The 13,072-nt window shown below is 43.3% G+C and overlaps 1 protein-coding gene across 1 annotated transcript in view; it reads right to left on the bottom strand.

Moving 5' to 3' along the window:
• The window catches only part of GLIS3 (GLIS family zinc finger 3), a 377,681-nt gene that overhangs the window by 249,777 nt on the left and 114,832 nt on the right, over positions 1-13,072 (bottom strand). Inside the window, exon 3 of the mRNA XM_040988900.1 lies at positions 10,116-11,217. Coding sequence (XP_040844834.1) covers positions 10,116-11,217 — 1,102 coding nt within the window. The remainder of the gene's footprint in view (positions 1-10,115; positions 11,218-13,072) is intronic.

Here is a 13,072-nt window from a genome sequence, read left to right as displayed (position 1 = left end):
AATTTTAAAACAGTCATTTTCTTTTCCCCTCTTTTTTTTTTTTTCCTGAAGGAGTTTTTGGTATAAGGCAGAGCTTTAACACATCCTTCCTCATCAAAACGCAGCTCCCCTGGGAGAGGGGAGCACACTGAATCTCCCCTGTCATTCCCCACAATATGCATGAATATCTCTTTGCCAAGAGCTGCCTCAAATTGGTAGGGAGGAAAAAAATTGAGCCAGAGGGCCTTTGAGGTACCTTGGAAACTGAGCGGGAAGAAGATAGTAGGAGCCGACATCCGTAAGTTAAGAAACAAACTTCTATTTTGTCATTTTCAGGGCTGGGCACTGTGGCACAGAATATTGGAAGCTCCACTCGCAATACCAGCACCCCACAGCAGAGTGCCATTTTGAGTTCTGCTGCCAATCCAGCTTCCTGCTAACATGCCTTCTGTGAAGGCAACAGAAAAGGGTGCTTCTGGGCTCTCTGCATAGAGTTTCTGGCTCCTCAGCTTCAGCCTGGCCCCTTTGAGGAATGGAACCAGTGGATGGAAGCTCATTTGTTGGCTCGCTCTCTCCCACTCTCTCTCTCTTTCTCTTTCTCTCTCTCTGTAGTCCCATCTCTGCCTTTCAAGTTATTAAATAAATATTTAAAATAAATACATAAACAACCATGTTAAAGCAGGTTTTCTCCCATTGCCTTCATTAGAGAGAGTTCCCAATGCCTAATCCATTCTCCCCGCTCTAAAGCACCACTGAGTCATTTTCTGTACAACTTTCTCACCAGGAACTGTGACTGCAAGTAGGGAAAGGAAGTGGCCACAACAAATCCCTCCTAAAAAGGCATGCTCCCCAGGCCCACAACCTGGTGCCAAGGTGAAAATACAGAAAATAAAGATGAGAGAGAGAGAGAGAGAGAGGAAGGGAGGAAGGAAAAGAAGAAGGAAGGGAAGGAGAGAGGGAAAGAGAGAAGGAAGGAAGGAAGGAAGGAAGGAAGGAAGGAAGGAAGGAAGGAAGAAAGAAAGAGGGAGGGAGGGAGGGAAGGAAGGAAGGAAGGAAGGGCAGAAGGAAGGGAGGAACAGGAGAAGGAAAATATTTTCAAGCAAGTATTCTAAACTATTCTGGGGAGGCAATCATCCTGGGAGCAGCCCTATCCATGTCAAGATGAGGATCCAGGACCTTGTCTGCTGCCTTGTCTGGAGCAGGTGGCATACAGATGCAGGCTCTCATGCAGGCAGGGGACCCTGGTAAAGCCACAGGTCCCATTCCGTGCCCCTTGGCTTCCCCCTCCCGAGAGAATCACATGGTCTCTGTAGTGTTCCACTTGGGGCCACCAGGAATGGGCCCCATTTTGGTCCCATTTTGAGGAAGAATGACTTCACTGACACTCCTCTAAACATCTTGGGCATTCCAAAGTAAATCTCTGCCCTTTGGCGGGGAGGGAAGTCTTGAAAGGACTGACAAGCTCAGCATAATGAGTGCCAGTCCAAATCTTTGTTTATCAGTACTTCGCTGTCTTTATGGATTACAAAAGGAAATATTTAACTAATGGAAAGCTACCCGTACACAGGATAATGTATGCGGCCTCTGTCCACATCTTAATCATTCTACATAATTGATCAAATAGCTTTCGTCTCCAGTCTTCCCCCAGGTTTTTAATTTTCGTCTTTAAAGTCCACAACAGGAAATGCTTTCATGCTTCTCTCCATTATGTTTTCTGGCTGATCACTTAAAATAAAAAAAAAAAAAAACTGTGTTTCATCTGAGGGCTGCCAAGAGGTTCATTTTAATAGGGTTAAACTGTAGGTTTAAAGAGACAATGAAGATGGCCTGGGGAATTAAAGTTTCATGGCCAGCAGCACTAGCAATAAGCACTGGCTTTCTGCATGTGAAGCTTTGCCCTAAGTTTGTTTTCTATTAACTAGATGTGCACTGATTTCAACAGGGTTTGCAATTCTTTCAGACTTTGGTAACGCGATCCCTGTTTGTTAGTAAAAGTGCCTCAGGAGTCCTGGCAGCCTCATGGTTAATGAAAATTGCCAGGCCATCATTTCTTCTTCTTGGGTTTCCATGCCATGCACCTGTGCTACAGTGCTTTGGATGCAATGGTCCTTCCTTTCTCGCCTCTCTGTAAGGAGGATGACTTTCTTCCTTCAAGATGCTGTCACCTCTCCAAGAAGCCTGCATGTACTCTAGAGGTATGCTTGCACGCTTGCTGTTTTCCCACTAAAATAATTTGCACAAATCTTTATCCTAACCCTTATTAAGCTATTTATAGTACTATCCTCCTCCCTAGAAGAAGACTATAAGCTCCTCAAGGGAACATCCCACTTATTTATTTATTTTGGGAGGGGGGGAGACACACGCCTAAACACGAGCACACCAGCTTCCAGGGAAATACAGCATATAGTTAGCCTCCAGTGATCAAATCAATGAATAAATATGCATCAGGTGGAAACACCAGCAAAAACCACTCAGGCTGTGTAATTATACATCCTGGCATCACCAAGATAAATCTAGCTTAGACTGGTAGTCCAATGAAATAGAACCCACTTCACTCTGAAAAGTGGCTCTATTTAAACAGCTATCGTGTACGGTCACCCCGATTTGGGAATATTACATATAATTATGTTTGTGCATTACCCCTGCCCACCCAGAGCCAGCTCTTCTCATTTTCCAACTCTTCAGCAACTTTTCCAACTAATCACTCCTCTTCTACAGGCTAGCCCGTGCTTTCTGCTCCAGTCCAGTGCTTATCGCCCAAGAAAATAAAACTAAATACCACGGTGCAAATGAGGACACAGAGGCAACATTGCACTTTCCCAGTAAATTCAGCGTGAGTGATGACACTTATCAGACGGGCCAGTTTCCCTCTTCTGCCTGAAGGACACATGGCCGCCCCGAGTTACAGCTGACATGAAATCAAGACGACCCTGTTCAGAGTCCTGGGTGCGCCAACTAACCACCAAAGCACTGCCCACGCTTACAACACTCCCATTCATTGTCTCAGCAACAGTCTAGAAGGCCTGACTCAGTAATTACAGCAGAAACTAATAAATCTGCCTGGAAAAAAAAAAGAAAAGGAAAGAAAACAAACACCTCTTTTCCAAATCATTCTATCCCAAGACTGGAATAAAATGCTTCTGAAAGATCAAAGAGAATCAAACAACCTCTTTTTTGGGAGGAAAAAGAAATGTGCTTGGGTCTTTTCACTCTGCACAGTCAACTTCTCTCTGCTCTCAAAGATGTCAACACGGCCACTCAGAGAAAAGGTAATTAAGAAATATTGCAAAGGTCAAAAAGACTTTTCTAATATGTTACAAAACGAAGTTTTCACACTGAAAGAACTAAGAAAATTACGTTGTTAAATCTGCTTATAAATAAACCCCCCAAAGATTTGCTGTAAGTTCCCTTCATCTCATTATTTATTAAAGATTTACATAATTCTTTCCAATTCTCAGAACACTATTTCAGGGCATAAAATTAAGAGAAAAATCACGAAGCCAACGATGAACAGAAAGGAGCATTAACCATTCCGTTAGCTAATGATTTTATTTAATGAGGATAACCTTCAACTATTTAACCTCTTAGGGTTCCTCTCATTATCTATTGCTTTTCATTAATCCTAGAATCACAGGGCAGGGAAACATCCACCACAATTCGCTTTGAAACACCAGCCCAAATCTGCTATGAATTTACTTGTAGGACAAAGTTCAGGAAAGGCCAGCTCCCCAGGTAAACTGGATTAAGTACTTTCTAAAGGGAAATCAAATTAAACCACTACCAAATGGCAGGCTCCTCCATCGCATTTGGGGATGTGAAATCCAATCTGACAGATGTCTCCTAGAACTCAGTCAATTCCGCATCTGATGAGAATGTCTGTGGTTTTACTTCCACCTATTCCGAGAGACCAGTTATTTAGGGTGGCGTGTATATGTCTACAGTACCTTGAACATGCATACACACAGAGATATGTTTGTATCTCTTTCTCATACCACATTGCTGGAGTAGAAATCTAAAGGTTTGCTTTCATTATTATTTTTTGCTAATCACTGAGTTTGCATTGAATGTTAGACTGATGCTGTGTGGGGAACAATTTGGAGGCCACACTCTCTCTGATCTTTACCAGATGTTACGCCTGGTGGTGTGGCAGCCTCAACAGACAGAAAATTTAAAAAAGGACATTAATTTTATTTATTTTAATCACATCAGGCCGATTTGATAAAAGGAAAAAATTCAATATTTTGGTGATTGACCAACTCTTCAGAAATATCCATACTAGCAAAAATGTTCTGGAGATCATTTTCTATTAAAGCTGGAGAGGTTGTATTATGTCAGGAAGGAAGAGCACTCCATGTGACCTTCACAAAATGAGAAAAATGGGACAGATTTGTCACCTCCACTTTTAACTCCAGGAGGCCAAGGGCTGATGTTGTGACACAGATGTTTCGGCATTAAGTCTTATCCCAACCTTTACTATTGGTGGGTGTGTGGGGGGCGGGGAGGGGCCGGGGGTGTGGGGAATAGTCTCAATATGAAATACCAAAGGATTGGATGCCAACTGCTATAGTCACTAAAGTCATTCTAGCATCTTCTTACACCCTGTCTCTCTGAGTGTTGTGCCAACACCAAACTCCGAAATAAAGGTCAGGTCATCCGGATAATGAAGATGCGCTCTTAAGTAAACACAGCTCCTCCCCAACTCCTCCACCTTAACTGAAATGAACAGGAAAGGCTTTGGCCAGAACTTAGAAGCCGTGGAAGGAGCACAGACCAGGGGTGCAGGTCATTAAGCTTTCCAGGGGATCCCAGTGTCAGCTAGGGTTAAAGCCATTTAGACTTCAAGCAGGGAACAGCTACACAACTTCACAGTGTTGAAAAAAATCCATTTATCGAGGTTTTGTTCTCATTTGAAAAGTGGTATGTGTGGAAGGGAGGTGCAATGTTGTATGAATTTCTTTTTTTTTTAATTTTTAGATACAAATGTATATAATTATGAAATCGTTCAAACAGGCACTAGAGTGCATATAACAGACACTAGCATCTATAATACCTCCACCAAGTTAAAAACAAATGAGTATTCTGCCAAGTTTGTCTCAGTTCTCTTCCTATTCAGAAAAGAAAAAAAATCAAAGCATAATCCTCATATTCCATTTCTTCCTATTTCTTTGCTCTCTAGAAATTATCCACTATGCTAAGGCAATTTATTATCCTGCCCATAGAATTTCATTGTCTTTTCACAGTCATTTAAAGATAAAAAATGTATAACATTGTTCAATCAAGGTCTACATATACATACCTTATTTTTTACATATAATTTTTTTTAATTTACCCATGGTAGTATGTATGTGCGCTTCATTTTAAACTTCTTTCTATTGTTTCATTAGGAATAAACCACACCATGTCAACTTACCTTGCGCATAGATGATTTAGACATATAGACTTTAAGAAGCCTACAGAGTAAACAGCTTTGCTCTTGACTCCCCAGGCACCTAGCATCAGATACAACAGTTTCTCTAAAGGAGACACCCAACTCATTCCTCAATGTTACAAATACTCCTGAACGGCCCACCCAAGTGGTGACATCAGCTTCCTCTTGCCAACTTTGTCAGGGCAGGTCTGATTCTTAACACCCTTATCCATATATGATAATTGAAGAACTTACTCGTTTTGTAAATTTGAAGACTATGGAGCACTAACATCCATGCTTATACAAAGATTTCTCTGTGATCCTTTTTAGACATAAGATCACCACATCAAGGCCATCTCTTATCAAAATAGCAAAATATAGTATGCCTGAATAAAACCTTCCACAGGTGACATCAAATTTTATGTTCCTTCAAGAAGCATCTTAACGTGGCTGAAGCTGGCCCATGAATCCACACATCAGGACATAAAAAGAGGACTGGGGACACTGGTCTCAACTCTGTATTATTTTCTCGTGTTCCTAATCCAATGTTACTTAAAAAGCAAGCTGCCCAATATCCCAGCCAAGGCAAATACTCTGTATTTTGCCAGGCAAAATGCCTGTGGAGAAATGAGTCAATTCATACAAAATTCAAAACTGTCTTTGGTTAGTGACATTTTTTTTCATGAAAATCTGTGGGTGGGTAAAGGTTTTGTAAAATTCCTTTTTGCTATTGGATAAAATTCCTCCAGGAAAAATAAGCAAAATTTAAGTGGCAACCCACATTCCACCCCCGCCCCCCAATTCCCTTATTAACACTCCCTAACCCCCAAGCACAACTGCGTTCAATTGTGCACGAAGATAGTGCTGGCATCCTGGGTCCTTGCTGGTAACACAACCCGGCTGCCCTGCTCACTGCGCCCTGATCAAGATAAGTGTTCGCACGAGAGGAGCTAGGCACAATGGGTGCTTGATTTCACTCAGAGCACACCTTGCTGGAACACTACCCTTGTCCAGAGTAGGAGAAAGATCAGCCGTGAAAACATTCTTAGTGTGCACTCCTTTGCAACGATCACCATGGACACTGTTAGACACAGCTAGTGCAGTGTCTTTTCTATGCTTTGGGGTACATTCTGTGTCATCCTCTGGGGAACAACATGAACTGGAGGGTCTAAAGAAGAAGGGATAAAGTCCATGAGTTGTTCTGACTTGACAATCTGGAACCTTAAGGAAACACTGCATCATACTCTGCATAGTTACATTTAGAAATGCTCAACCGATCTGATCATTCCGAGAATTACCTTGGATCAGGCTGGGCCTAATGATTCAGCACCTACACATGGCCTTAGTTAATAGACAGCAGTGTGTGAACAGAGGTATTTCTTAACGGGATACCGCCACATTCCAGGCTCTGATTAAGCTGAGTTCTGCCTGTCCGCTTGCTGAGGCTCCTTCACTGCTAAGGCCTATATTCCTGGCTTGAACTATCTCTTGCTATTAAGAGTAGGCCAGAGAAAGAGCAGCTGCTCAGTCATCTTTCAACAGAAGCCATCAAAATGAGATCTTCTGAAGGGTGGAATTGTTTGGGTGGGAAAAGGAAAAGAATCCGTTCTCTTCTTCCCGTAATACAGCCAAATAATACATCCCCCCGTCCACCCACCCCCCTGATTCTGCCACCTAAAATCCCAGGGGTCCCGCTAAGGCTAGCGATTGTGTGAACATGTCTTCCTGTCCAGGAAAGGAAGTTTGGCATGGGGTGAGAATGCCGTGGTAGGCTCTTACTGTAAGCAAACTGTCACAGAGGAGCCTTGTCATACATCCTACAATTTTTTTTTTTAATCCATGATTTCCAGCTCTTTATGCTGCTTATAGTCATTGTCACCAAACACAACAGGATCACCATCTCTTTCTTGGGTCAGTAAGCTAACTGAGCAAAAACAATGACTAATTCTATCACATAAAAAATGAACACTTCCACATAGAAAAAAACAAAGACAAATGAAACTTTATTTCGTACAGTGTTCCTAACCTTTGCATATGACACAGACACAAAACCTAAAGATCATTTCTTCTAAAGAGTGTGGCCACTTTCCTTGAAGAACATCTCGAGCCTTCCACCAACTACCATCAGATTTTAAAATGATGGGAGATGAAATATTTCAGCAGTTTTCTTTGTGCGGATTCCAAGAGTACAAAGATTGCTTTTTTGCAAACGGTAGAAAACTGGGTGTTGGTTTCTTTCAGGTATGTATTCATTAGAAGTACAGCGTCTTCTAACCACAGGCAGGAGACAACTGCTAGGATTTCAAAGCCAAATCATGTGCCACTAGTTGAACATAACCGTACAAAGTAAGCAGAAGATATGCAGTGATATAACAGGTTTCAGAAGCCATAATGTCCATGATAGATATGTTCTACATGAAAATGGATGTCTTCCTTCTAAAAATAGGCAGTCCCAGGGCTGCAACTGTAGGATTGCTCTCCTAAGAAATCCTGTCTTCTATCAACATATTTTCACTGGAGCATGTGGTAAGGAATGCTTGGGGGTTCTGGATCCGATATGTTGTTAAACGGGCTCTGTGAATCGTGCAATGGAGTCTATCCTGAAGTTTGCATGGGGAGTGGGCAACTGGAAAGAAATAAGTCACTTCCCATAACCATCCCTGACAATGTAACGAAAAAAAAAAAAAAAGAAAATCATGCAGAGGCCTGCAAACACTCAACTGTCAGCTAAATCCATCACTTCAATGTTTCTATTTTTAATATCTATCATGTACTTTAGAAAAAGTCTACTTCAGAAAGTTCTGTGTCTTGGTAAAGTCTGGAAACAGTGGGGAAAACAGGGAAATCCTATTGCACAAAAAATTAATTTTGCAATGCAAAAAAAAAAAAGTTTTTGGATAATTCAGGCTTTTATGTTTATTTCAGTAGGGCCAAATCCAGTAAACTATTTTCAGACAGGATTAGTCAGAACTGAAAGGTTGGACTGTTTTTCCTCAGAGAATGAATGTCTTTCCTGCCTGCAATAGGCTGGTGTGTTACAAGCACAAATGGAAGTTAACTGGAATTGCCTTCAACTGCTTGTCTCTCTCTGGCATTTTTAATGCAGAACCCTGCTGACAGGAGTCAGGTTTTGCCACCTGGCATGCAATTATTCTTTTTCACTCACAGAACATGGCATTTTTACAATGCAACAGCTTCGGGTTTTCCTTAAGAAAATTCACAACATGGGGCATGATGGAACAAGAAGAAATGCAATTCCATTCCACCAGAGTTTCCTCAAAGTGTTTCCAAACAAAAAAAAATCTGTATTGGACAGTGAAGACGTGCTTCTCACACCTGCAGTATGGCGATCACCTGTTCGGTTTGCTTTTGTATGAGTCAGATCCTGAGCCAATTTACACTCAAACTTCAAACCAGTTCAGACCAGTTCAGACTCTTCCTCATCACAGCATACTACAGAGGGAAAGCACTCCACCAGGTGACCACAGTTCGGATCAGTTCCCTTTCACATAATTTCACTTGCATCACGTAGGAAGGGGTCTTCAAGAACTTTGCCGAAAATGTATGTTCTGAAAAAGCTCTGCACGCATCCTAAAATTTCTTTGCGCCAGAATACTTAGATCTTTATAATTGCACCTTCTCACAGACTTCTTGATGTTCTCATGTCTTGAGCGACCTGCAGAATAAGCATTAGCCGGAGAGCACGCAGAATTTTCTGATTCTCACTCTGAAAGAAATATTTCTGTCCATTTAAACTAATCTGAAACATATGCTCTTCTTTTTTTTTTTCCAAGTCTTAAGTGAGCTGTCTGAGATTGGCCAAAGCCATCCCGTGGTCCCCAGGGTGAGGTCCTGCTCGTAAACCCTAAGGCTTTCTGCGAGGTGTGAAATTGTTGTGAAATCATTTAAGAATCGTGTTATTCAAAAATGGCACATTTTGCCAAGAAGCAGAAAGGAGAGAGGAGTTCCAAGACGAGTGTTGTAAATGTGGGAGGCAAAGGAGAGAAAGAGACATCAGGCCCACTTCCTCCAACACCAACAGCACATCCCTTTTCCAGTCCTTTCTTTCCGTGAAGTTGTCTTTCTCCTTAAAATGAGGTGTGATCCTGTGAGGGTCAACCCCTATAGCATCCCCTGGGTGTTCTTACGCTGGTTGTAAATCATTATCCCGTCTTACGGCCCTGGAAGGTAGAGCGTGCAGGCCTGTGGGTGTGTATGCAGCTGCATTTTGACTAGCCAAGTTACTAAGTGGTGAGTTCTTTTCCAGATATCAGAACCACCCAGCCTCCCACCCCATCACACACATACAGCTCCTAGTTCTCACTCAGTTATTGGAAGGAAGGGGAAATCACAGAATGATCGCTTGGGGACAGAGCTGAAGGTTGCTGGAAGTGTGGTGCAGGTTTTTCTGCGCTTGTACAACCATGCAGATTAAGGACATGCCCCATTCATGCGTGGGCAGCATCCTCTAATCATGTAACACCGATTCCTCCTGCATGGTGAATCATGTATCTATCCAGGAGAGAGTCTATAAAGAGAGAGTGATCGCAGCTGCTAATGATTAAAGAGCCCTTTCCCTTCCTCAGCCTCAAGGCCAATGTCTTGGGTACCTGAACCTCCACACACCCAGACCCCACGAAAGGAGACAATGGTTCTGACCTGAGAGCCATGTGTCCGGAGAGCCAGCCAGGCCTTTGGGTAAGGTTGCCTGTGGGCTGTAAAGACTCACCGTACACTTGTTGGGCTTCTCCCCGGAGTGGACCCTCATGTGGATCAGCAGCTTATAGCGGGCGTTGAAAGGCTTGTACCGTCGAGGGCAACCGGCCCAGAAGCAGGTGAAGTCTTCGCCCTTGCGCTGGTCTATGTGGACCTTCTCAATGTGCCGCACAAGTTCCTCCTGCTGGTCATACAGGGCGCTGCAGTCAATCCAGCGACAGCAGTGCTTGCCCCCCAGGTCGTCCATGTCTCCATCCTCATCCAGGCTGGCCTGGGATAGAGCCAGTGGCTGGGCATGGGCCAGGAGCTCTGAATGGTGCAGGTGTGAGTGGGCATGGTAGGGGGGTGGGGGACCTTGGGGAGGTGGCAAAGGAGGCAGGTCAAGGGCACTGCCCGGGAACTCTTCCAGACGCTCGGTCTTGAGCAGGCCAGAGGTCGGAGGGCCGTCTGGGACCTGTAAACGGTTCTGTACCACCATGTTGTTGACCTGTCCGGGCTGGAGGCCACCGTGCTCCAGTTGCTGCATGCGCTCATATTCGAGTGCGCAGTCCTCGCCATACGCTGGCAGTGCCAGGCCGCTGCTGGCCACCAGTACGCCCTTCTGGCCACTGGGCACCGGACACGGTTGGGGGATGCAGCTGCCACGCACCCCCAGGAAGTGCCCGTAGACTTCAGGCTGTGGAGACACATTGGCTGGGGAAGCTCTGGATCCATTGACGTAGGCCACCAAGGACGTGGGAGAGGTGCGGATGATGGTGTTAAAGTCTATGCTGATGCCATCAGAGAGTGGGGACAGGGACAACGCTCTCTTCTTAGAGCGTGTAGAGTGGGACCTGGTGGCTGAGTGCCGGGGACTGGGATAAGGAGAGTGGCTATTCTCCATGCCAAAAAGGTAGGGCGGCAATGAGTTAGAAACACTATTGCTGGACATGGATGCTCCTGGAGGAAGGCTACCAAGATCACCTAGACCAATGCCATTCTGGGAGCCGGGGCTGGAGGAAAGTGCAGGGACAGTCCTGTAGCCTTGCGACCACTCCTGTTTCACACTCAAGCCCGACTGGCTTTCCGTCAGACTCAGAGTCATGGATGCCAGAGACTCACACGAAATAAGGGACCTGGAACGGCAGCCAGAAGAGAAGAAAAAAAATAAACATTTTAGCAGGATATGAATTGCTTAACAGCTAAAACATTGCATTGACAATCCCTTTAGTATTTTACCTAATTACATTCTCTGGTAAATACACATTCTTGGGCTAAGATAAAATTCTGGGCTTTTAGTTCCAGGTAAATAACATTTTACCAATAGGAATAATAAAAGCTAATGTGCTCCAAAATAATAAAACAAAAGCTCTATTGTTACAAAAAATCTGAACACCTGAATGATGACAAATAGTCCTTGCTTTATTTTTCAGTATGCTTTCTCATATGGGGAAAAAGTGAGAGGCTTGGGAAAAGTTACTGACGCCCGTCATAAAAACAGAATCAGCAAATGCTTGTTGACTGCCTACTGTGTGCTTCATATTATAACACAGCATGGCAGGGAACATGAAGGTCCTTCAAAATGCACATGGAAACATGAAATTAAAAATCAAGATAGTTTGAGTCTGTAAAGTTCTCAAGTCTAGGCATAATTTTATCCTAATATTTATTTCCATGAACCTTTTAAAGTGTTGCTACTTTATTTCAGAGACAAAGAGAGAGATGTCCCAGCTACTGGTTGACTTTCCAATATGCCTACAATATCCAGCACAGGGCCAGGCTGAAGCCAGGAGCCGGAAACTCAACTCCAGAATCCCATGGCTGTGGTAGAGATCCAAGTCTTTGAGCCATCACCTGCTACCCTTCCTCCCCCAGGATGGGCATTAAGCAGAAAACTAGAATCCGTATCAGAGTCAGGAATTAAATCCAGGCACTACAAGTTGGGGAGTGAGGGATGGGCATCACAGTCAACATCTTACTAATCACCCCCAAACTTGTTCAAAACCCAGGGTATCACTGAAAATGGCATCCCAGACTTGGAGCAAAAATCTGTCTGGAAAGTAAAAACCCATGCTGGGAAGCTGGTGGCGTAGCATGGCAAGCAAAGCTGCAACTTGCTATGCCAACATCCCCAATAAGCACCAGTTCAAGGTTTGGCTGCTCCACTTCTCACCCAGTTCCATGCTAATGGCCTAGAAAATGCACCTGAAGATGCCCTAAGCCCTGGGGTCCCTGCATGCATGTGGGAAACGTACAAAAAGCTCCTGGCTTCTGGCCTTGGCCCAGCACAGCCCCAGCCTTTGCTGTCATCTGAGGAGTGAACTAGAGGCTGCAAGGTCTCTCTCCCCCTCACCACTTCTGAGTTTCAAATAAACTCCCTCGTTTATAGCAGCTCAATCACAATAGCTAAGACATGAAATCAACACAGATGTCCATCAATGGATGACTATAGAAAGAAATAGTATAGATACATGATACAACACTACTCAGCCATATAAAGATAATAAAATCCTACCTTTCATAACAAAATGGATACAACTGGAGACTATTATACTTAGTGAAATAAATCAGTCCCCAAAAGACAATTATCCTGTTTTCTCTGATTTGTGTTAACTAATATACAGAACACACACACACACAAAAAGGCACATGAGTGAATCTGACATGTTGAGATCTGGTTACTGTTGATAGCCTTTGCCTGTACTCCTGGAACAGGAACAGTGGTTTTCCATTTACTATTTGTTGAATTCTTTCCTTAGTGATGGCTTAAGCCTGTGATCATAAAGTAAAATGAAATGCCATGATAAAAATCAAAAGAAAATAAAAGGGAAGGAGAGAAGGGAAGGTGAGATATACTGTTATATTCTTAGCATTGTGTACGTAAAATATCATCCCTTTATATATGCGTATATACATATATGTAAATATATATGTATATATGTACATAAACATACATGAATATATGTGTGCATATCTTCATATATACATAAT

This window comes from Ochotona curzoniae, unplaced genomic scaffold (assembly GCF_017591425.1).
Source record: "Ochotona curzoniae isolate NIBS_2020 unplaced genomic scaffold, NIBS_Ocur_1.0 contig_50, whole genome shotgun sequence".
NCBI classification, from domain to species: Eukaryota; Metazoa; Chordata; class Mammalia; order Lagomorpha; family Ochotonidae; genus Ochotona; species Ochotona curzoniae.
This window is presented reverse-complemented; position numbering and strand designations above follow the sequence as displayed.